The following is a 26385-nucleotide window of genomic DNA, read 5'->3' as shown; positions in this document are numbered from 1 at the left end:
CTTAGTTCGTCTCTATTTCTGGTTATATACTCGATGGCTGTCACTGACCACAGAACAAACTGACCTTGTCTATCGAGCATTCAGCACAGAAGACTTTCTTTAATTCAGGTGTTGTCACAATACGTAATGTTCTGCTCCTATGAAGATTGTATATGACTTAGAGCGCGATCTAATTAGCCGCTGTTAGAAGCGCTGCAGCCGCGGCCGCGCGAACCGCGCCGTTGAAGTGCGACCGAATTTTTAGTGATGTTTTTTTATCTTTCGATTCAGTTACGCGATGGATTCTGACGAAGAAACATTACTTTTACCTAGTTCTTGGGCCACACACTTCACATATAGGTATTAAAATTTACTCACCTGCTATATTTTTTTCAGTTATTTGTTTCAATTTCAAAATTGTCAATAAATTTTAGATATAAATTTTCCCATCCCTTTTTTTATCCAGTCGATTGGAATAAGCGGCGGAACTGCTATCCCATATTGCAGGGTTTTGTTTTACATTCTCTATAAATTCTTCAATTCGATTCTCATACATCGTGGTTAATTTGAAAAATTAACATGTACACCTCACTAACCGTGACTTTAGCGCGAATGTCGCGCGGCCGCCGCGCGGTTGCAGCGCTTCTAGGAATTGTATGGAAAAAGACAGTCGCGCGGCCGCCGCGTGGCTGCAGCGCTACTGCAGCGCGTCTAACAGCGGCTAATTTGAATGCGCCCTTATTACAAAATGTAATTTTTGTAAAAAAGTTTTTTGTATCATTTTTATTATATGAATCATTAAATTTTTTTGGGCAACTTAAAATTTTTTAAAGTTGAGTAAATCTTTCAAAAAAACCTTATAATTTCACTATTATTGTCATAACACTGCCTGCCTAAATGTTTTTGTGCATGCTGTTACGCGAATATCGGCCTGCCATTCGTTCCGATGCGAAATTGATACCTACGCAAAAAATATACTACGAACCAACTTGTGACCTAGATATTCTGAATACCGTAACTTGAAAAATAAATAAAATAATGTGGCATTCAATACAATAAAGATATTGACAGTGGAGTATTTATTATAATAATAAGAGGGTAATTTACTTTATCTAACAATTGCAAACAGTGCAGAAACTTACTTTTATTAAAGCACTTTAGTGATGTTATTAAATGGTGCGTGAAGTATATCTAAAGAACTTTTGAGTGACTGAGGTTAGATATCTAAATTATATTTCTATAATTTATTGATTTGGCATCTGGCAAAAAATGTGAACCGATTGTAATGATTCTTTTTTGTTGGAAAGAAGGTACCTCGGTAGTGGTCCCATTTAAATTTGAAGAAAATATTCCTCCACTAAAGGTGGTAAACTAGGTGATGAGTCCGGTTTCGCGCACTTTCCGGTAACCGATTTAAATAAAACTTGGCAAATTACATCTATTTACGAACTTTCGAGGTCGACTTTTTAGTACTCTGTACTGAAATTATATAATATCAAGTGACAGGACGAATAAGTCGTGCGCTTGGTAGTAAGCTATAAGTCTGTCCATAACAGTTGCAGTGCCACTCAGAGCTTTAAATCGCAAAGATCTGAGGGGCACTGCCACTACGCCCGTCACCCGCCCTGAGACATACGTTGTCAAGTCCCATGTGCCTGTAATTTCACCAGCACCCTTACCCTTCAAAACCGGAATACAGTGATGCTCACATTACTGCTTGGCGGCACAAATAGGTAAGGTAGCAGTATTTCCCTGACAAACTCTTTCACAAGAAGCTCCACTGCAACTAAAAATACAAATATGAGAATATAGTAGGACCTTTAAAGGGCCCGAAACGTTGGTTTGTTCGAAAAAAAAACAAATTTTAGATCCGAAAAAATAGTTTCTATTCCTATATGTAACAGTCGCGAAAGCCTAAGAACTCGATATCAAACAAATCACGTCAATTCCATAATTTCTCGTCTTTAAAGTAATAAAATGGCAGTCAGTTGATTTAATGAGTGAATATTGTTTGTAGGTCAACAAGATTCAGCCCAAAGAAGGTCGTCGGTATCTGTCGTGGTTATTTAACCAAAACAATGTTATGTAATAAGCAACAATGCTTCATAAGAGGTACGTATGGGTACTCGACGATTATTTGTTGGTTACGATAAAGTTGAAGGTCAATATAATGACAACACATTTTTAAATAATTGAATGAATGAATGAACGAATTGGAACAAAATATTTCATGCTGTAACTGTTTATTACAAGTATAATGTACGATTTCGTAAGTCCGTGCTCTGAGAAGAAAAAAAACGTATTTTTTAAATTGTAGTTTAATTTTCTACGTAATCTCCTTTTAACACTATACACCTTGAGCGGTGATATTCCAACTTCTTCAACCCATCAAAGAAGTATTTTGAATGAAACTTTGAAAAATAGACCTCTGTTTCGGCTATCACGTCCTCATTTGATGCAAATCGGTAAAAAATTACATAAAAAGGTCAGATGGGTAAAGAAAGTAAAAAAAAAACATACCTAGTGAATACATATTCCGTCCTTAATGTTGTGATTTCCGATGGAGATATCTTCAATAGAATATACCGACTTCACCATCGTTCTTATTTCTATTTTTTTTCATTTTCGCTCAAATTTTTAAAAGTAACGTCTGTTGCTTAGTAAAGAGTTTGAAATGAAACTATTTTTCCGGATTTAAATCAAATTTAAATGGTCACGATCCCATGGGACCTGTAAAGGGCCCGAAACGTCGGATGTTTGAAAAAACAAATATACCCTCATTAACCTAGTATACGCTATTTAAATCCAGAAAAATAGTTTCATTTCCTATGTGTAACAATCGCGAAAACCTAAAAACTCGATAAGGAGTTTTAAATTAAAAAAATAAAACAAACTCCGAAAAAAGTTGTTATTAAAGCCCTTGCCTTCGTATATTTATTTATTTATCGCATTACAGAATTAAGAATAGACCAATGAAGTTCATTGGAATAGACTATATTTAACAATAGTATTTTTTCTGTGAGAGTACTGTCACTTTATTAATCGAGAATCTGAATCTTGTGACTAAGTGGTTATGCTAAAATCAAATAAATATACTTGACTTGACTTGGACAGTACTGTCATTTACGTTAGCGCCATTTTTTTCGTTACCGCACAGAATTATCACCGAAATCTAATGAATTATTACAAGTTATGCAACAAAAGTTGTTGTTCATGACGTCAGTAATATAGTCTTGCAAGATTCTTAGTGTTTTATAAATAAACCTATATGTTAAAAATAAAGCATTTTTTACTTATGTGCTTAAAATTGGCGACCTTTCAATCAATGGTCGCAGTAATGTAGGACCCTGAATGAAGGCACCTTATTAATAATTGCCATTGCAGGCGAATATTGCCTCTTCCATATATAAAAACTCTTAATTTACTTTTAGACTATCGGAAAGGCGAGAGCCAAAACATAAACTCGAATATCTGTATAAATATTTATTAATATAAATAATAAATGAAACATTGCGATACGGTCCATTTAAGGACAACGACGAACACATTTATTTCGAGATGAATCGGGAGTTATGTAAAGGCCATTCAACAATGAGTTGCGACATATTACGAACACAACGGGGTCGACCTGCGCCCTGAATACGTCACTGTACACGACAAACGACAATTAACACCAGAAACTACCATACCATTAAGCACATTGCCTCTTTTATAATAGTTATAACTGACCCATCAATTACAAAGAAATTGCCTGCACTCCTTCACTATTATATCAGAATCGTGTGCATTAATATTGCATCATCGACTTCCGCGCTCGACGGCTTAGAGTTTGTTTTAATTTTTATCGCAGCATTGATTACGCTTTTCTAAATCGATTAATGACTTTATAATCTTCCGGTCTTCTTTATCTTGTGGAATAAACTCGTTTAATCGTTGGGTGAAAGCGAATCGTTAAATTATATCACCTCCCAATATATCTAACGATTATCGTCATTTCATCGCTTTCTTATCGAATTCATTAAGTTTACCATTAATTTGCCTAGCAACACGACTTCGGTGCGATCTTTCGAAAGTTGTAGATTTTTCTTAATATTGAAGTTAAGTCATAAAAATCATGCATTTTCAGAAACCGTTTTAAAAGACATGCTGATTTGGTTATGTTAAATTGAAGATCACTTTCCCATTTATGATGATACTTCATAACGTTAAGGAATAACTCCAAACGCTTTACTTTTCACATCCAATCGAGCTTAAAAAAGTAAATCAGATGTTCGACCAATGTAATGAAATTAATATATTGAAAAATGTATTCTTTTTTCAAAACTTTTTTGGTCGAAAATAAACAAATTTTTCGGGTCTAAATCGTGTATATTTGTTTTTTTTTAATCAAACAACCCATCGTATCGTTTCAGATTATTTACAGGTCCCTTGACCACAATTGACTGTTATAGTATAAATCTATAATAATAATGTAATTATATATTCTAACAACATTTTTTTTAATGTCTAATTGGTATTAGTATATTTACGAACTATCTTTAAATATTAATACTAAGCAACCAACTTAATTGTCACGTAAACTCATTTCATACCATTAGTAATATTATACTAATATGTGGCCTAACACAAACTGGCTCTATTAAGGCATATTTGATCTTACGTTAAAAGTTTTTTATCATATGAAAGTCATAAAAATCATACGAACTACATGAAACAATTCATATATGTATATGAAATTTTGTAACTATATTTATGCATAAAAAGTTATCGTCTAATTTAATAATTCGTTCGCAGAATCTTTAAACGTCTTTCCTGAAAATTTGTCATTTGGAAGATGTGGCTTTGTTCCACCATGGATGCAAATCGATACTCGGAAATCACTGATATTCCAATTTTTTTCGTCTTAAAATTATTTTCATCACACAATCTCAATCGATGCAACCCACCTACAAGGTTAATCATTATGACAAATTCTCATAAAAGGTCATGTCCAGTATCGTATTATATAATACAAATATTATGTTCTCATAGATGTGTTGTTATTTAAAACGAGGCACATGTGACGTCACAGGTGTGCACAGTAGGGCTAGCACGACAAGGCGTAGGTATCTCGCACTTTATGTCACTCTCGCGCAAGTCGCGACTTGTTGTGCTAGCCTTACAGATTGTAGGAAAATGCGCTCTAATTCACAAGAAAGAGCTACTTTCGTTCGTAGTATCTTTAAACCTCGCTCCTGAAAAGTCGTCATTTAGCAAATATGACCTTTTACACCAAGGCTACACCAAAGCCCAAGGTTGCGATTTCAATTTTGTGTGAAATTTTTGCACCAATTAACAAAAGGTAATTTATAGCCAGTCATTAACACAACCTTGGTATTTGGAAGTTATTGTTAATTTAAACACTTACTATTTACATTACGGTTATAAGTTATGTGTGATTTTTTATAATTGCATCACCAATGATAATTCGAAAAATAGTGTAATGGATATGTAATAATAACAAAATGTCAGACTGCCACTGTTATTGATTTTGATGACGAGTTGTTTGTTCATTCATCTTTCATCATAATATTTACGTCACAATTCCAGCTCACGTCTCGTGTAAGGTAGGTACCGTTCGTAACTTTTTTATGCGATTGTAGGCGACAAGCAACTTACGCCTGCACGTTATATGTGATTTTTTAAATTGCGTCACCAATTATAATTCTATAAATTAATAGTCTAACGCAATGAGCATAAATCATTGGTCTAACGGGTACGGTAAACATTATCGGCCATAATAATAACAAAGTACTACCACACCAATTACCTGATGTCACGCTGTAAGCGATAAGACCGCCAATTATTGCCCTGCTAATGTGTTTAATTTTTGTCCTGTAATCTCTCTATGTATGTGGTGCGTTAGCTTTATTGTTAAATAAAGAATTTTAAATTTTTATTGAATTGATATTCAATTTTTTTTTGTGAAATTACTCCACTAGTTTGTTATAATTATTAATACAAAGGACGAACACTCAGAAAAAAATCCTTCGACCAAATTTTCTTTTTTATGAAATTATTTTTTTTTCGTGAAGTAATTTCACAAAAAAAATTGAATATCAATTCAATAAAAATTTAAAATACACCGAATAGCGACATCTCTCGCCAGGACTGGTAGCTGTAAAGGTACTAACTGGGTGATAAATCTTTCATAGATTTCTCATAGATGGCGCTACGACTAAAAAGTCGTTGAAAAACCAAATACAAAGACACGACGCAAGCACATAGAAATATTCGGGAGGTCCGCTGGTTCGTTCCGTGGCTTGGTTGGTACAGCGTCTGGCACGGTAAGCTAGAAGACGTCGGTTCGAATCCGGCCGGATCGAAGGAATTTTTTCTAAGTGTTCGTCCTTTGTATTAATAATTATAATAAAGATTTTTTTATCTGGTACACATAGATATGTGTACCAGAGCAACAGAATACACTCCGAGGCACAACCCCGAACACCCAGATCAAAATTAATTCGGAAAAGTTAATTAGTGATCTCCACAACGAGTGTTGCAAACCGTTGGGTCACAGAGGTCGTCAAAGCCATAAGCGCAAAAAGATGCAGAAACCGGTACACGATCTCTTACCAACGGGATAATAAGTACGTGTCACATGAGCGGCATTTTAACTGCTAAATGGCAGTTGGAATGCCGTCAGAAAGCAGTTTGAATTCAATTGCAACCGCGGCATAACTGCCAATTCCTACACGGCCATTGTGCCATCAGCTTCAAGCGAACGCACACTGTAAACATGTGAAATAGACGATAAAAAACACCTTGTATCGTTCCGTAAATATTAGATATATCAAAAATCGTTAAACTAGCATCAAAAATACATTTAACATGACATTCGTAGAGGCTTCAGTTGACCTACTTTAAGAGGTAACAATAAATTTACAGATAACGAAACTGCTGTAAATAAAGGCGCACTTGTTTGTCGCGTCACTTGATATTATAAAAAAAAAGTAATACAACTCTCTCTCTCTCTTGATTAAGTACACAATTTTGTACTCAAAGCAAAGTTATTGATCATATTATTCAGATCATCATATCAGATCATAGATCATGATATTGTCATTTTACTAATGAGTAAAATGACCATTTTACTAATGAGTAAAATGACAATATCATGATCTATGATATTTGTGCGTCTACCACAAGATTACCGTGACAGTTATCGCCAGCGACCGCGTAGTCTGTATACAAAATTTGTTGCTGCTTGTGACCGCTAGGGGCGCTGTATAATTTGCCATTCAAAATTGTGAAGTAATTTACGCAGTCTCTAGTGACAGTAAACTCGTGGTAGAGGCACAATTATTGATATCTCTTATTGTCCGCATTGCGTGATTTCGTCATAACGCGATTTTCAAAATTACCCCGCTTTACGCGGATGCATTGATTTAGCCAATTTGAACCCGTAGTTTCTTAGTTACTAAAAGTGCAAGGTCATACGTACTTCTTTCTTGGTAGGTTCTTCAATTTGTAATCATATTGGTACTGTCTGTTATCCAGTGAATTGTAAAAGATAATTTTTACGAACAATGACGCCACCGGCTGAAAAAGAAGAGCGGAAGAGCTTGTGTTTGGAGACGAAGATAAAAGTTTTAGAAAACCCATCTTTCCTAAAACTTTTATCTTACGTTCGAATAGCACGTTCGTTACAATATTTAGCGTTTTATTCGATCATACCCCGTTCTATCCAGGTAGCAGTCGTTACGTCAAGTTAGAGACCGTCAACATAACTGTACAACAGAACTAATGGGAATAAACGCGCTAGACGTACCAAAACGGAATGGTACACCGTGTGGCGAAACCCCGTTCGTGCACCCCATGTGTCTTCAGTATACATACTTTGATTCAGTACGTAATAGTTTTTCATTCATAACCAATAAGTATTTCATAACATCAAATAGAGTCAAGGGCAATACATGCCCGGGCTATCAATGCATCGAATTCTGTCGTAACAGACCTCTAAAGTCCATAACACTTGATCCTTGACCGAAGCCACATATTTAAACAAACATTATCTAATATTAACTAATACTTTTCAAAACACACGAGACTTGTGAAAATCAATAGAATTTGACATTCAATATATGTTAAATAAACACCTATAGCACATAGTTACGTCGATACAAAGACGTCCACGTATTTGTTTTTAACAACGTTGCACTCATACTTCAAAGTGAAGTTATTTGTCTTCTCTGTCTGTACATATACGCACCTTGTAACTCACATAAACCTTACATTTAACCCTTATATCTATACAATAATATACAATACTATTGGGTTGACCAAGTGACGGACGAACTTTTAAAATGACAAGCTTTTAAAATAGTATATTTTTTATCGAGGGACTAAAACGAGCCAATATATACCCGAGGTGGTTAGACACTCGATCCGTAGCGAGGGTGTCTATTACTCCGAGGTTTACTTTACGTTTCACTTCGATTGCGAGAAAAAAAATCAATCGTATTCGCTCTACAACAAAATTAGGAACCAAACATCGAGTATACAACCAGAAATAGAGACGAAATAAGGGCCATATACTCCTGGTAACACATTATCGATACAGCTCTTATAAATATAAACTCTCGTTTGCACTGAAATATAGATAGGCCAACTACTGACCTGTGTGTACGTCTACGTATATTCCAAAAAATATTCTATATTTTTTGTAATAAAGATAATATCTCTAACAATGCCGTGCTGTTCTATTCGGTGGCGTGGGAAAAACAGCAAAACATCTAATTACAAAACAAATGGAATCAAATTTCATCGGTAATTAAATATTAAATATGTAATTTTGCAATTTTCGTCCATTATAGCAAAGCTCAAATTAACTGATCGATTTGAAGTGAAACAGTTGACGATACCCATTGACGTCACCCGTCAATTGTTTCGAACTCGGGCTAACCAATCGGAGCGCAGTTGTCACAGTAATGAAATGGCAGAATAGTTTTCAAACAAATTAAATGACACAAATCCAATCAGACACAGATGCAACAAACGCATTAACGCAGGAAAATAATATGGCGCCCCGGTCTATGCCACGTACATGGACAAGGCATGGAACTAAAACCGAGCGTACTACTGGCTGTTTGAGTTTGTTCACTCGAAGTATTTTTACAAAATTAGGTACTTTTACTCCATAGGGATTAAATGATCCATTTTACTCCCGCTACATATTAATTTCACAAAAAGGATTTTTATAATACCAAGTGATGGGACGAACAAGTCGTACACCTGATGGTAAGTTACACGCCTGTCCATAACATTTGTAGTGTCACTCAGAGCTTTAAATCGCAACGATCTGAGGGGCACTGCCACTGCGCCCGTCACCCTGAGACGTAAATTGACAAGTCCCACCAAGCACCCTTACCCTGCAAAACCGGAAAGCAGTAATGCTAACATTACTGAAGAAATAGTTAAGGTGGCAGTATACTTCCCTGGACGAACTCTTTCTCAAATGCACCGTCATAGTATATGTTAAAGAAGAGTTACAAACGGCTCCTTAGATGAGACTTGAGCCTTAACTGTGAAATAAATACGTACATTATATGGCAAGATGAATGAACTAATAAATCATTACCAATCTATAAATATTTACGTTTTTTATACATTCATAGAAATCAAGCTATGACGGCAATGACATAAAACAATGGAAAACACTTCTCACGTCGTACTAAAATTCTACTAGAGTGTGTGAACAGTTTTTGTCCAGATATCTCTTTGTAGACAATATGTGCACATTGTTCGCAGTTTGTTTACTGCCTTTACATCATGTAGATGTAAGATTGACTTTACTTACTTAGTACTCAACATTTTTTTACGACGATGCGAACACAACAAGCTTTAGTAAAAAAAAGTTTAATTTCGCTGTAATGTGCAAACCATATTTGTCCCTCAGCCCGGGTCCTACAGTGACCGTTTACAGCGTTTTCACGACACAGGTTATCTAGTTAAAATTACAATATATTAAAACATATCTCTGTAACGTCAGTACTTTGTAAAAAGGACGTAAGCGACATTTATAATTTTTTTTTTCAAGGGAGCATATTCCAGGTTTTGACGACTGTTTTAAAATATTTACGTCCTGTTTTAAGTTCATTTTTAAAGCTTAAATTTTTAATTTTAAAACTGGACGTAAATATTTTAAAATAGTCGTTAATACCTTAAACATGCTCCCATGATTTTTTTTTTGAAACGCTTACGCATTCTTTTTTAAAATCACTGACGATATCGTAACTATTATATAAAATACAAGCTGTTGCCTGTGACTTCGTCCGCGTAAAATTTTTACGTGTATTATATACAATTAAAACACAAATGAAAATATAAATCATAGCGTTTACAAAGAGTACGACTTTTCATACAAATACTTGCCCCTTTTAGGGATTGTTGTGAAAGACCCTAAAAGACGTGTTTATTTATTTTATATTGAAACTTATCAAACTAAGTTTCAAGCAAATTGCACCACCCGTTAAAAAGTTCCCATACACACTTTAAAACCCCTTTTTACCCTCATTAAACTCCCTCAATTTAAAAAATATCATTTGCATTATGAAATATTTACATTAAATTTGGTCTTTGTAAATTCAAGGAATACGATTTTCCATACAAAGATTTTTATCATTTTTCACTCTCTCAGGGGTTGAATTTCGAGAAATCCGTTACTTTTATTTAGTGTAGTTGTACCTTAGTATTTTAATAAAAGTAACATACCCTCAAGTTTTCATGTTTCTAGGACCATTTAATTTTTTTTGATAATACAAAGTAACGGGACGTAAGTAACGGAAACGTATATCCTATCCATAACAATTTCACTCAGAACTTTAAAACATAAAGATCCGTGGGGGACTGCTACTGCGCTCGTCAACCTGATACTTAAGTTGACAAGTCCCATGTGCTTGTAATTTCACCAATACCCTTATCCTTCAAAACCGGAACGCATTAATGCTCACATTACAAGTTGCGGCAGAAATAGGTAAAGTGACAATACTTCCCTGGACAAACTCTTTCCCAAAGAGCTCTATATCACTAATTTGATTAAAGTTTGATATACGTATATTTTTTCACTTACTCATGCTCTAAAAGTACGTCTAATGGGATTAAAATCCCTATGCAGTAAAAAGTACCTAATTTTAAAAAAATACTTCGAGTGAATAAACTCAAACAGTCAGTAGTACGCTCGGTTTTAGTTCCGTGCCATGTCCATGTACGTGGCGTAGACGGTGGCGCCATATTATTTTTCCGTGCTAGAGCGTTTGTTGTATCTGTGCGTTACTAAATTATGTGCTACTAAAGTTAGACTTATAGTTTTCTTCTGTGCGCACATCTACCAGTGAATTGCTCCGGACCCTACTCCTTTAAACAATACAGATTTCGAGACTACTTACGTAAATAATATTTTATTTATTATAAAATATTATTTATGTAAGTAGTTTCGAACACATACCGCATGAAATCGACAAAAAGCTTCATATAATGCCTTATATTTTAAGGTTTTCGTCTTTATTTACCGAATCCGTGACGAATAGTAACCATCAAGTTCATCAGTTTCAGATGTTTTATTTATTTTATTCAATTTTATGCTCTATAGAGCATAAAATTGAATTGAATTTCACGATGCTAATTAGTAGTAGAACTAGTTCAGAGATGTACTGCCACCGTACCTATTTCTACCATCAAGGGGTAATGTGAGCGGTACTGGGCTCCTGTTTTGAAAGGTTAAGAGAGCTAATGAAACTACAGGCACATATCGGGCTTGTTAACTTTATATCGCAGTGTTACATTGGCAGTGTTTCTCAGATCTTTGCAATGTAAAGCTCTGAGTGGAATTTCAACTGTTATAGGTGGCTTACCACCAGGCACACGACTTGTTTGTCTTGTCACTTGATATAATAAAAAACCTTAATAGTCGATACTGACTCAGCTCAGCGAATTAAAATTTTTCCCGTACTGACACGGTTCTGTTTGCTTGGGTCGAGCGACAGGGACACTGGCTTTATTTCAGAATTTATTTTTTTACGAACGAAATTGAAGCCATTTAAAAAATGTATATATCGTATACTATACATGTCTCATTTAGAAAATGAAACTATTTTTCCGGATTTAAATTGAGTATATTTGTTTTTTTGTTGACTGTAGATGAGACCTGTAAAGGGCCCGAAACGTTGGTTTGTTTGAAAAAACAAATATACGCGTTTTAAATCCGGAAAAATAGTTTCATTTCCTACGTGTAACAATCGCGAAACCCTAAGAACTCGATATGTTCCATTTAGTTCAGTTGATATAATAAAAATATTGGTACACGTAAAGTACTTGAATACAGCGATTTTTTTGTAAAATTTCGAGGTACATTTGTTTTCTTTTTATCGTGAAAATTTTTAAGTAATCGTGTTTTCACACCCTATACTAATCAGTGTACCTATATCCGCAATTTTACTCCAAAGTAATTGGTTCAACACATTCCCTGTTATGCGGAAGCAACCAAACCATTTGAGGTTGTATCGAGTCTTAAGTCAAGAAATTCAAATCAGATACATTATTAACATATTATGTGTTATATTTTCCATAAAAAAATCCGAAACAAAGAACATTCCATTCCTACGATGCTACTATCTATAGTAATATATACTCATTACGTACCTACATAGGTAATGAGGAATAGGTGTTAGGAAATCAAACCTGTTATTAGACAATTTAAAATGGCTAATGCCTACAAGATTCATAGGAAATACCGTCTTTTGCTTAATTATACCAACAATGTTTTAAACATTTTTAAAAGTTACATGTGTGGGTAACTAAGGTGTAAAAGCTTTAATATTACAACAATGTAATATTATGTTTATTTCTTCTGCAATAAATAACTATAAACCTGTAGCACAGTATTCTAAGGTCTGTTGACTGGTTTCGTAGCTCAGTTGGGAGAGCGGTTGCCCCGGTCAGGCAAACGGTCGCTGGTTCGAGACCAACCGAATCGACGGAATTTTCTTTATGTTTGTTCGATCTTTATGTCAATAATAAATACTTAATTTCAAGGAAATACACTCCAGCCTATCCATAGTTACCTAATATTACTTTTAAGCTTCTGTCTTTCACAAATGTCAACATTTCGTTACCTCTAATAGACACTACGCCTACTTAATTTTTAGTCTTGTTTTATTTTTTTTTGCTTTTTTATTTCTTTTCACAAAATTCAGGGAGCATAATAATTATTAGTACATAAATATGGCTGTTTACAAAAATTACAGAAAATAACCAAAAAATAGAGTTGGCGTAGTATTCATTGGAAGTATCGATTTATTTGTTATTAGTTATCTTGTACGCTACCTGTTCCTAACAAAATTGGATAATTTTCTCAGAGTAATTTGTAGAAACGTTCAAAAAACTATAAATTCTCAATATAATTAATCATCTTCAGTCTTCCTCTGCCCACATTCCTTGTCATGTCTCACGAGGTAGGCCAACGACATATACATAAACAACTTTTCCTTAAAAAGCATCTGTTTGGAAATCACGCTACGGAACGTCAAAATTCAAAACACTCTCCAAACATTTCAACATCAAGATTTCAAGAAGGTTGTTGCGAAACTTTATAAAAATATTAGGTAAGTCCTTGTCATAATTAAAACCGCCTAAGATAAAAGACGGTATGTAGAAAATAAACACATTTATCGCCACACACTTATTGCGCAAGGAATGTACCGGCGATCTCTTCCGCGAACTCGTGCCCAGCCAAAGGAGGTAGGAACACGCGTGCGCGAAACGCTGCGCTACAGCCGTCGGCGACCGCGTAGCTATAATACAAGAGAACAGTATATGATTATGAGAGATGATATTTATATAAACGCGACAATTTCGCACTCAAATTTTTGTCACGATTATGACGACCTCCGTGGTTGAGTGTCTTCATTGTGTCGTCATGTCTGAAGTCCCAGTTTCGATTCTCGGCCGTGTCATTGTAGAAACTAACTTTTCTATTTTATCTCGGATATAAGTTTTTGTATCGTCGTTGTTTCCGATTTCCATAACACAACTGCTTTAGCTACTTTGGAGTCAAAGTATCTACGTATTTGATGTTGTCTATACTCCGCCCAACCATTTATTATACTTTTGACATAAGCGTATCTATGAAGTTCCATAATTACAAGCGACCTTCGACACAAAATGCACTACTTCATGAACTTTGTTTTTTCTTAATAGTTGTGGAGTGACGTGCTTTTTTGCTCCCATTTACAATTATATTATAATAATTATATTTATCAAGCCGACAGAAATTATTCCAGTTGATTTCTCCGTTATATAGGGGTTGGTACCTGTCTAATAAATTATAAGGAAAGTACAAAACAATTTGAAGTAATTATATTAAATTCTAATAGTGTTCTTATAATGTTGAAAATGTCAATGTGTTAAATGGATTAAAACTTTTTTCACTTTAAAAGCTATCGTTGTTCAACGAATTCATGGTTTTTGAACGAATTAAAATTACGATTAAAAATTCATCATAAATAAAATCGATTGTTATAAGAAATCGAATTGGTAAGGCATTGGGACATCACTAATTAATTATGTAGTCCAGCTATCAAAGTAAAATTCACTAAGTCTTGGCCGTATGGTGTCAAATCTTTGCCTTTTCGTTTACGGTAGTAATGAAAAAAACAACTTAATTGCTTGGACGGAATATAACAATTACGTCTTCTTCAAAACAAGCCAAAAACTTAAAAAAATAGAATATATTATTTATGTCTCTCCTACAGCACACCCTTATGGCGGCAGTCGGTAATCATCTGGGCGTTCACATACCCACTGCTCGGTTTATTACACGGATTAAAAAGTTTTGTCTGATGGCGCGGTCAAGGTCAAATATCTACTAATTATCTTTCACAATGAAGTAAACAAAAAAGATTTGGTTTTTATTACTAGTATTAACATATTTTGCAACACCTCGCCTATCATGTAACCATAAATAAACCATAGTGATTAGTCGTGTTTTTATATTTGCGAATAGTTTTAATTAGGATTAGGAAAAATAACCACGCCAAACTTCAATTAAACTTAAGGACAAGCACTCATCACGGCTACAATATATCTGATAACCATGTACAAACAGAGAGTGCTTGTATGAAGATAGGTTGCTGTTTTCATTAAACTATGGCAGCGAAGGTAACCACGACAAATTACATGCTTCACTTCAGAATTCTTTACAAATATAAACATTAACACTGGTTAATAATTACAAAGTTACAGTGTTATTTCGTGCTTTTAACGGACATTTCTCGTTAATTAACATAAGGAAGAAAGTAAAAGGAAATACGTAAAGCGGATTACTTTTTATTATATATAATCTTAAAACTTAAGCTCTGCTCTGTATTACATATAATAAATCATTTTTAGGTCCTTTTTAAAAGTTACTTTAAATTAAGTAGCAGAAGAGCTCCTTGTAAAAGAATTTCTCCAGGAAAGTACTAGTACCTTACCGATTTCTACCGCACACTGGTAATGTGAGAATTACTGCTTTCGGGTTTTAAACGGTGAGAGTGCTGGACTTATGTCGCAGGGTGAAGGGCGCAGTAGCTGTGCCCCTCAGATCTCTGTAATTCAAAGTTGTAAGTGGCACTCAACTGCTATAAACAGACTAACAACCAAGCGCGCCACTTTTTCGTCCCGTAACTTGGTACCATAAAAAAAACTAGAAACAATTAAGCTTCTTCTTATCATATCTATGGCATACACTGTATTGCCATCGTAGTGAAAGGATTTTCCAATCGACGTAAAGGTACTCATCGATTATTCCCCAGGGTTCACCAGAGGTGCAGGGAGCCCAGGTAGCACAGTTGCAGGGACGCTCCCGTTATCAATTCAGGTGAATTCAGGCGAACTGGTAACACTAAAATCACAAGTAAAAATATTGACCAACTAAATTAAACGACAATGGAAGCATTGAGAACAACAAAGGCGTTCGGCACCCAAAGCCCGTTTTGATCTTATTGCATCAAAACATGTAAACAAAACCATCTAGAATTTTGTGACAAAAACTCATTTCGATCTCACTTCTAGATGACGTAAGTTTCATTCATTTAAAAGGTGGCGCTCCGCCCTTGTGGCATAGATTATGATTGAATTTCGGACACGTTACCTGCAGTTTGTAAAAACTTATTTTAATGTAAAAAAAATATCTAAAACAAACGACTTCATCCTCAACATTGAGCATTTAGGAGGCCAGTGGCACCTGCTGAAGGTAACTTTTGGTCCATCTACGTAACAATGTCGATTCATTTCAATCCAGCGAATTCAATTAATGATTAAAAATACATTGATTTTTTTTTTCAATGTTACTTTTAAATACGACTGATTCACAATTTATTTCCTTAAAAACCAATAATAAAACGAACGCCCCATAATTTACCAGTTTGGTGCAACAAGGGCAGATAACACAAGGAAAAAAAATATTTTCAAATGTTTCTAATTGTTTTAAAATAATAATAACACCTGATTCTTTAAGCTAAATCATAGGCCAAATAAATAATAAAGTATATAAGAGTCATATATAAATATTAAAAAGATATAAGACATTAAAACTTTCTTTTCAATTTTCTCGAATCTTACGCCAAATTACACCAAATGCTTCAATTTCAAGTCCCACGCAAGAGTCCTTGAAAATCGGTTCAATCCTCATTACATAAGAAATAGAAAAATCCACCAAAGTCACGACGTGTACAAACACGTTACAAAATCTAAGAGTTATTTCTTCAAAATTACGTAGAAGGCTATTTGTAAATCTAACCAGTTGGCGTATAGTAAATACACTTAGCCTGTTAGCTAAACCGCTCGTTATCGAGTCAGATAGAGCATAAATCGAAACATTGAACTGTGATTATATGTTTTACTCGATCAGGAAATTGGTATCATTGGCAGGTGTTGATTTCGAAGCCTTTAATTTACAAAAGATTTTATAACATTTTGTAGAAATGTTTTCGGTAACATTAGAGTTTATAATTTTTTTTTAATGATACCAAGTGCCTGGACGAACAAATTGCGCCCGTCATCCTGAGACATAAGTTGACAAGTTTCTTGTGCCTGTAATTTCACCAGCACCCTTACCGTTTAAAACCCGAACGCAGTAATTCTCACACATCGAGAATATAACCAGAAATAGAGACGAAATATGGGCCATCCATCCCTGGCAATTCATCAGGTAAATGAACCTTATATCACTCTTAAATATCAACTCTCGTTTGCGCTGAAATCACAAATTAGAAAACTGAAATGGTACAACAACTGACCTGTGTGTACATCTCCGTATATTCCAAAAATATTCTATATTTATTGTAATAAAGATAATATCTCTAACAATGGGAGACTGTTCTATTCGATGGTGTGTGAAAAACAGCAAAACATCTAATTACAAAACAAAGGGAATCACATTTTATCGGCAATTAAATATTAAATAAGTAATTTTAAATTTTTTTCAATTGACAACACCCGTCAATTGTTTCGAATTCGGGCTGACCAATCGGAGCGCAGTTGTCACCGTAATAAATTTGGCAGAATAATTTTCAAACAAATTAAATGACATTTCATCTCTATTTCTGGTTATACACTCGATGTTCTTACATTACCGCTTGGTACAAATTGTTAAGGTGGTTGTACTTCCCTGGACAAACTCACCAGAAGCTCTATCGCTTCTAAAAACTTAATAAATATTTTATTTTCAATTATTTATCATGTTATGTGCTACGCACAGTAATACCAACTACTTGCTCTCAAAGTAACGAATCGTCAGTACCACTGTACGAAATTAACTCCGGTGGCACTACCCAGAATTATAATTGTATCTGTTGGTCTTACCGGTAATTGAACACGCCACAGACGTTTACAAGTTTGTGCGTACAGAGGGCCGTTTCCTCCTGCTGGGTGCTCCCACTGGTAGGAGTACGAGGCCTAATATGTCCGTATGCTCCTATCGCGACGTCGTATCTAATAAGTACAGTGTACTAGAATAAAGAAATATCAAAATAAAAAAGTGAAAAATATATTTATTTAATAGGTAAGAAGAAAATTACTAGATATAGAGATAGAAGAATGATCAAGAAACTCTAGGGATTGCTCATTTAATATAGTAATTTAATTGTACATACAGAAACAGCCTGAAAGAACTAAACGGATCACTACTATGGATTTTTGGCCGTTTTATATCTTGATAAGGCTTAGCTCCGACTTGTCAGCAATCAATACTGCATTCATGCTAAACCTATGTTTTATTCGTGTAAACGTCAACTTGAACGCCGCTAAAAAGACCTGAAGAATGCGGATTAAACACCAAACAGTGCGCGAAGCTGACGAGTGTTGACATGTGATGTTCTGTACTAATTTGATATATTCACTTAATTCATTTCCAGTATTTTTATCGAATTTATAAACACCCTTTCGTCGGCTTCATCAATTGATGAGGCCTTGATAATATTATTATGTACTATCATAAAAAAAACCATAAACAGCGTGTTCTTTGCCAAACATATTGAATAAATTATCTCTTTCTTTCAGGTGTGGAGTAGTATGCTCCGGCTGCACCTGACAGGCAAACATCTTCGAGTGATGCTGTGGTGCATACTGCTCGGACTTCAACCAGCCTTCGCCGGCATCCTTGACCCCTTCAACTGGGCTCGATCTGACAGAATCGAAGTCAACATACCTTGGTTACCATGTAAGATGGTTTCCTTTACATTTTTATTTTGTTTATGATATAACGGAAACAAATTTATAGTCCAGAATATAAACAAAGGGAATAAACGAGCAAAAAAGTAGTGTCTAATTTTTAACCGGCTTCAAAAAAGGAGGAGGTTCTCAATTTGACTGTATTTTTTTTTGTATGTATGTTACGCGATTACTTTGTAAACCGATTACGATGATTCTTTTTTTTGTTGGAAAGAGGGTATCTCAATGTTGGTTCCATTTAAATTTGAAGTAAATATTCCTCTAAAAGTGTTTGCCACTTTTAGGGGATAAATCTGGTATAGCGCACAATTCCACGAACTTTTGAGGTCAGTTCTTTCATAAAAAAGTTATATTTTTTGACAATAATGTTTTTATTTCAAACTTTACAACTCTTTTTAACCTATGATCTGATAAAACTTGGAACAATAAACATTTAGCAATAAACGTTTTTACTTAATTTCGTTTAATACAATAATTGTGATAAAAGACTATATCTAAGGTCTAAACTGATTTTATGATACTAGAAACACAATAGGGATCAAAAACATTTTTTTGTCGTGGACGTTTATTTTATCGTTCAACGACTGTTGTGTCTAGCTGTTCCCACTAGATCGTGACGACAATTTATCGGTTCACAGCAGCGCCTTGTCGTTTGCACGACAGAAACGTTTGGAGCAGCGATTATTTGTCGTCACATTTTTCTCATGATGTTTTAACTCTTCCCATTGTCAGTCTGTCGTCGTAACGTCAAAAAAGTCGACAATTAATCGTGTAGTAGTATATGTGAACAAATTCATTGAAATGTACAAGCCACGACACTTTAAACTTCTCGACTATCTAGCATCACGACTGGGGAATGAGCCCTAAGTCGAAGAAAAACATAACTGAACATAAAATGCAACTATGAATCCATACTTAACTAGAATATGTAAATACTACATGGAATATCTTAATAATTATTTATTAATTTCAAATGAAAATTAAAGGGTTTTATTGGTTGATTGATCAGCCAAGTTAGTGTAAGACACTTTTAAGCTGTTACGGCGGTCAAAGGGTTAACGTTTAATACAAACTCGTGCATTTTTCTAACTGCTCATACGAGTAACTACTACTACACTGCTTAAAGTACAAAGAATCATAAAAATGTATATGTATTTCCGCAATGCTTCCGTTGGCTTTGTATGCTATAAGTTAATTACTGAGCCTTGTTTAAAGAAAAGGCGCGTTTCAACATTAATGTTCTCGACGGACGCACGGTTTGTAGGCCCGAGGCCGCTACAGGTGCCAGGATAATTTCAAAATCTCGTGATATTAATGATATCTGTGCAAAGTTAGGTATAATCGCCCATTGACTATTTGTTATTCAGTTGGTTTGTAATCGCCCATCGTAATGTAAATGGGTGATAGTGTCACCCATTAAACTCTAAATGATTTATGATGTTTATAAAAATGGAAGTAAATTAATTTGCTACTAGGTGAACCTATTACATATAATAAAGCTACAAATTCTTACTCACTGATAGAAATAGAAAGCATACTTCCCGATATGGTGGAAAAAAGATATTTATACCGTTGTACGCGGATAGGCTCCAAAGCAAAAAAATCAAATATGAGAGGACCTGAATATGGAAAATATGAAAGAATGATCAACGGCCTGCAAAAACTATAATATATGGAGGGAATATTTGTCCATTTTTATGAGGTACATTATGAGGTAGTCAATTTCCGCGGGAAGTAAAAAAATGTTTGAAATTCAAATAAACAAGATGGCCGCGATACAAATTTCAAAGCCTCCTATCACGGAAACTATTAGAGATAGGTAGGAGGTGCTCGAAGAAATGTCATAGAGGGTAACACTGGTCAACTGCCTGGGTTAGCAAATTCTCAAGAAAGCGATTTCAAAATGGCGGCCGAAGAAAAACTAGGTTCGATCCGGCAGAAAATTGACATGCAAAGGTCTTTAGGGAGTCCTTAATCATAATTTGGGGTCAAAAGTTTGTTTTCGCCATTTTTTTATATGGCTGCCATATATGTAAGTGTTTTTTTCGTTGAAAATAGCTGCCGAAAAAAATTTGCTCTGATTCGGTTGAAAATTGGCATGTGAAGGCCTCTAGAAGTGCCGGATAATAATTTTTACTCAAAATTTGTTTTTCGCCATTTTCAAACATGGCCGTCATAGAAGCGTTCGTTGGCGGCAGAAAAAAAATTGCTCAGATCCCTTTGAAAATTGACATATGAGGATCTCTAAGAATACTTGATAATAATTTGTGATCAAAATTGGTTTTTCGCCATTTTTGAATATGGCCGCTAAACAAGTGTTTATAGAAATTCGCTCTAATTCAACTGAAAATCGCCATGTGGGGGTTTCTATAGATTTTTCATAATAATTTGTGGTCAACATTTATTTTTCGCCTTTTTTCAATATGGCTGACATACAAACTCTTTTAGCGGCAGATAAAAATTTGCTCTAATTGGATTGAAAATGCACATGTCGGGGTCTCTATGAATGTTTAATAATAATTAGCGGTCAAAATTAATTTTTCGCCATTGTTCGCTATGGCTGCCATACAAACTTTTTTGGCGATAGACAAAAAATTCTTCTAATTCAACTGAAATCGGCATGGCTTCAATCATAATTTAGGCTAAACATTTTGTTTCCGCCGTTTTTCGATATACCTGTATTTTTTTGATGTAAATGGCTGTTGAAAAAACTTGCTTTGCTCGGACTGAAAATTGGCACGAAAAGAATTCTAAGATTGTTTGATAATAATCAGTCAAAATATATTTTTGCAATTGCAAAGATAAAGGCAATTTTTTTTAAAACAAAGTCGTTAGTGCCGAGGCTGTAGGCCGAGGACGAGACCGCACGCGTTCGCAAGGAGGTAATATACGGAGGCGTAATAGATTACGAGTACAAGATCTTACAATTATAAAAATGCCAAACTACTGCCGAATTTCCTGTAGTATAAATACCAAAACAACGATAACCCAGATTACTCAAACCAAAACCAACTTATAAATGTTCGTTTCTTAAATTGGCCGGAAATCGGGAATCGAACTCCTCATCAAGCGCCCGTAGTACTAACTGCTCTGCCATCGAAGAGCATGAGCACACCCCGTAACCTGAACCCGACCATGCGCCGCAGGCCGAGCCCGATCCCACCGTAGGTGGGGTACAGGGCTCGTTATTATATAAAGTTAAATCGTGTTTGTTTTTTCGGTCGAGCATCGAAAAATCGACAACTTCTAAGGAATCCTTTTTGGTGGTGATGCTTATAACTGTAGTTGCACTTGTGTTATTTATTGATAGACTGAAACAAAGAAGGAGGTTCTTAATTCTACTGTATGTTTTTTTTGTACGTATGTTACGCAATACTTCCGCCATTTGTGAACAGGTTTTGATGATTCTCTTTTTGTTGGAAAGAGAATACCTATATAGTGGTCTAATTTAAATTTGACGAAAGTATTCCACCTCTAAGGGTGGCACACTAGGGGATTAATGACTTTTGAGGTTGGTTTTTTTTAGTACTTTGTTCTAAGATTATTTAATCAAATTTATACGGAGCAAACAATAAATAAAATAGTCAACAAAAGTGCAGCTATGTAGCACGATTTAACCTTTACTGAGTTCGGGCAGTAGCAAATTAATTTACTTCCATTTTTACTAACTGAACTCGCTGTGACAGCAGCCTGTAATAATCCTCTATTATAAGAAAGCTTATTAAAAGTTACTAGGCTAGGCTAATTAAAAATTACAAGTTACAAAGGACGTATACAACGGTGAGATTATCTCTAGAAAAGATCTCTTTCAGCCAACGCTAGTCATGGTGAATCGCGAAAGCCTTTCTTTGTGTTCGATCTTTGTATTTATAATTATAATTGACTAGTGGAATAATTTCACAAAAAAAAATAATGTCATGGCTGTGAAACATCATAATATATGTTACATTTAATATTATAATTTATAAAGCGACGTCTCTTGTAATAGTTGGTAGCTCTAAAGGTCCGTTGAGTGAAATAAAACTGAACTGAAGATGGCGCTACGGCTAAAAATTCGTTATAATGCCGAACTTCTTTAATTTTTGCAGTTGAAAACGAAACAAGGTGTTACGATGATCTGGGATGTCTGAACATCACGAGGAGTTGGTACCACCTCATTCACCGGCCTTTTAACGTCTTTCCGCTGCCAAGAGTTGTAATTAACACGAGGTAAAGTATCATATTATAACTACACTACAACAAAGTACCTACCATGATTTACAGAAACAGTTGTGGTAAAATATTTGTGTATAAAATGTTACTTCTTATTGCGATCGTTACAAACACTGTACAATTTGCCGTACAAAATTATAAAGTACTTTGTGCGGCACTGAAATGTATGTATTGCAATCTTTAAAACCAATAACCAGTCCTGTAGAATGTTTACCTTGATTTGAAATGAATATGAAATACAGTTACAATACAAGTAGGCAGTCTCGTGTACTTACCTACTTTAATTCTAGTTAATGGGCATAAGAAGCTATTATTCCCACGTAAGATATAATGTTGTTCTACGATATAATTTAGATATCTATACCAGAAGTACTAATAAGCATCTCTAGTCACGTAATCTCTACATCCTGTACATAATTAAATTACGTGATTCAACGTCACGTTAAAATGTGGCATATATCTAAGTCGAGAATCTTAAGTCTGTCTCATAGTACGATGGTATTCAACGTTCCTTCCATGAGTCTTTTAAACCTTTTTCGATGTAATTTTATTTTCATGTCACGCAGTCTAAATCACCGAAAAGCGTGATATAAAAAATACAAACAGAGATAAAGAAATAGAAAATGTTTAATTTAAAATATAAATTACCCAAGAGACGAAAAAGTCTCAATAATATTAATTAATGGGCTCGTTTATTTGACATTCACGGTGATTTTTTCTCCATTTCAAAAGCCTGCACCATTCTAGGTCGAAACTATGGTAGACATATTTTCAGCGTACACAGGCGTTGGACATTAAGCACTGAAACTTAGAGTAAAAACCTAACTATGATTTTTTTAAATTATTGCTCAGGACATTGGAGGCAAATTAAAGTAGAATATGAAATAAACAAACATATTAAAAAGTAATTATAAAGACAACAGTAATATTAAAAGGCGTGAGGTACTCGCAGATTGTTGCCCAAAATGCGCCAGATGTATAGGTAAAGGAATGGTACGTTGTGCTGGGAGGCTCTTTTCGTTCAAAATAACATTATTTAAAATTATAGTGTTCATTTAAATTGAGAAAAGATGGCCGGATTAGCCACAATTTCAGTTTAAAGTGAAAAGAACACGTACTCGGAGCGCTGGTGACATTGACAGGCAGGAATATATGCGAGGGCTCATCCATTTGAAATTGCTCAGGACATTGAAGATAGTTTCTTTTTTCAGATTCATATTATACACTAAGAAGAACCCTACAGACGGGCAGCTACTGAACGTGAACGTGAATAAGACAATAGTAAAATCAAACTTCAGTCCACGAAGGCTTACCAAAATGATTATCCATGGATTTATTGACACACCGCTTTCTAACTGGGTAAAATTTACAATTCAAATCTAAATATCGAGTATGAACAACATTTTTTACATATTAACCTGCAACACCTATACAAAATATTATTTAAACCTAGTTAGTTAAATAACCGTATATGTGTCTTAAAGACGATTTCCATGTAAGATATTGTTTATTTAAAATTTTTATTTAAAAATTGTTACATCGTTTCTTAACTCTAAGGGTCCTATTCCAGAACTCTACTCAATGCTCAAGTCAGGACTTGAGTATTGCAGTGAATACTGAAAATCATACTCAAGTCCTTGCCATTAGGGTCGTATTTCCAGTGCTTGAAATTATACTCAAGTCTGCTCAAGGCCTGACTTGAGCATTGAGTAGAGTTCTGGAATACGACCCTTAGTGTGATTATTATACAAGAGTGTATGCTTATTTTGTACTAAAAAAATTCGTATTGTCAGTTTGGACGTCATATCTTATTACAGAGTAAAGAAACATTAAAAAAGAATCGTAAAGTAGGTACTCTTTAAATTAAAAAAAAAATGTAGTCTGTATTTAAAAACACAGTACGGTAAGCACCGCGGAAGAAAGTGTTTATGTGGTCTGTGGTAAGCACACTATATACAAACAAACTTTGATTCGATCCTATATTTCATCCTAACATAGGATAATTGAATATCGAATAATTTGTAGACATGATTGAGAAACTGATATGGAGTTTTCCGTTAATTTGAATATTTTCAAAATTATACTGTTTGAAAACACCATAAATTCCATATAACTTGCATTAACTTCGTGAAGTTTTAAAAAAAATAACAATGAAAAATTAGTTAATTAATCTTGTATTAAAAATAAAACATTGATGGGTACCACTAGGGTTAGTTGAAGAACGGTTGATGACGTACATTTGTGAATGTTTAGCAGCAATACCTCTCCCTAATGATAAAGTAAAACATCGTGATGAAATTTATCAGCCCAAAAAGGTTCATTTCGCACTTTTCGAAAATGTGCGAAATTCCCATCCCATATCGGGTCAGCGTGATGGGTCTAGACACTCTATTTATATATATTTTGAGGAGATCATTAAATAGCGGTGATAAAAATGTATATTTACCATTTGAAAAAAACATGAAACTACGATATGTCCACTGAAATCGACGCGTACTCTGGGACATGGGTCTCTTAACCTCCTAAGGCCCCTTCAGAGAATAAAAATGGCCCCGCATATATCAAAATGTACATAACATGAGAAATGTTCAGACCCAGAGGATATTATTCGTATGATCACCTAAACGACCAGTGTACAATAAGATGATAATATCGCATTCAAATTCACTTCTGTTATACATATTTTACATAACCATAGGCTATGTAGAAAAATACGTGTTTCATACAAAACTGAGGGCATACTTGCTTGGGTCTTAGAAGGTTAAATAACGTATTTGCAAAGTATAAGTAATGTTTCAGGTGAGTGAAATGAAGGACGAACTTGTAAAAGCGGGAGACTTTAACGTGGTGATAGTGGACTGGGCTGGTGGTAGTTTACCACTGTACACACAGGCAACAGCCAACACTCGCCTCGTGGGACTTGAAGTTGCGCATTTTGTTAATACTTTACAGGCAAGTAACTGTTGAACTTTTTTTTATGATATTTTGCTGTTAAATGCTGAGTTTGTGGTCTAGGGTGAATTATGCATGGCTGGTATCCTATTCAGTAAAATAGAGATACTATTTTCAGTTTTGCCTGAATTAATACGCATGTTAATGATTTTATTTGAAACATGCTTTTCCTGCTAGTAGTTATAGCTCATTTGGGAGAGGAGTTAGCCCCGGTCTGGCAAACAGTTGCGTGTGCGAATCCAACCGGATCAAAGGAATTTGTCTTTCTGTTTGATCGACAGACCCGAGACAATATAGAAAATTTAGTTTCCACATTGAAATAGAACCCGGGACCACGGAGATGGCTACACCATAAAAACCGGTGTGCAAGCCACCCGACCAAGGAGATCGTTAATAAGGAAACCATTGTTACTGGATCTATCAAACATACAGCCGTGAACATGGGAACTGTAAAGAATCCGAAACGCTGGCTTGTTTGGAAAAACATTTTGAAAT

The 26385-nt window shown here is 34.8% G+C and overlaps 1 protein-coding gene across 2 annotated transcripts in view; it reads left to right on the top strand.

The window, feature by feature from the left end:
• Positions 1-26385, top strand: part of LOC113236781 (pancreatic triacylglycerol lipase-like) — an 88274-nt gene that overhangs the window by 49019 nt on the left and 12870 nt on the right. For both annotated transcript variants that reach the window (XM_026472950.1, XM_026472949.1), the window contains exons 3-6: positions 18556-18715; positions 22815-22935; positions 24150-24297; positions 25738-25890. In XM_026472950.1, coding sequence (XP_026328735.1) covers positions 18568-18715; positions 22815-22935; positions 24150-24297; positions 25738-25890 — 570 coding nt within the window. In that variant the 5' untranslated portion in view covers positions 18556-18567. The remainder of the gene's footprint in view (positions 1-18555; positions 18716-22814; positions 22936-24149; positions 24298-25737; positions 25891-26385) is intronic.

The sequence above is a fragment of the Hyposmocoma kahamanoa genome, unplaced genomic scaffold, assembly GCF_003589595.1.
Source record: "Hyposmocoma kahamanoa isolate Upper Pololo Valley unplaced genomic scaffold, ASM358959v1 92, whole genome shotgun sequence".
Taxonomy (NCBI): domain Eukaryota; kingdom Metazoa; phylum Arthropoda; class Insecta; order Lepidoptera; family Cosmopterigidae; genus Hyposmocoma; species Hyposmocoma kahamanoa.
The sequence above is the reverse complement of the archived record's forward strand: the minus strand, read 5'-3'. Positions and strand labels throughout refer to the sequence as shown.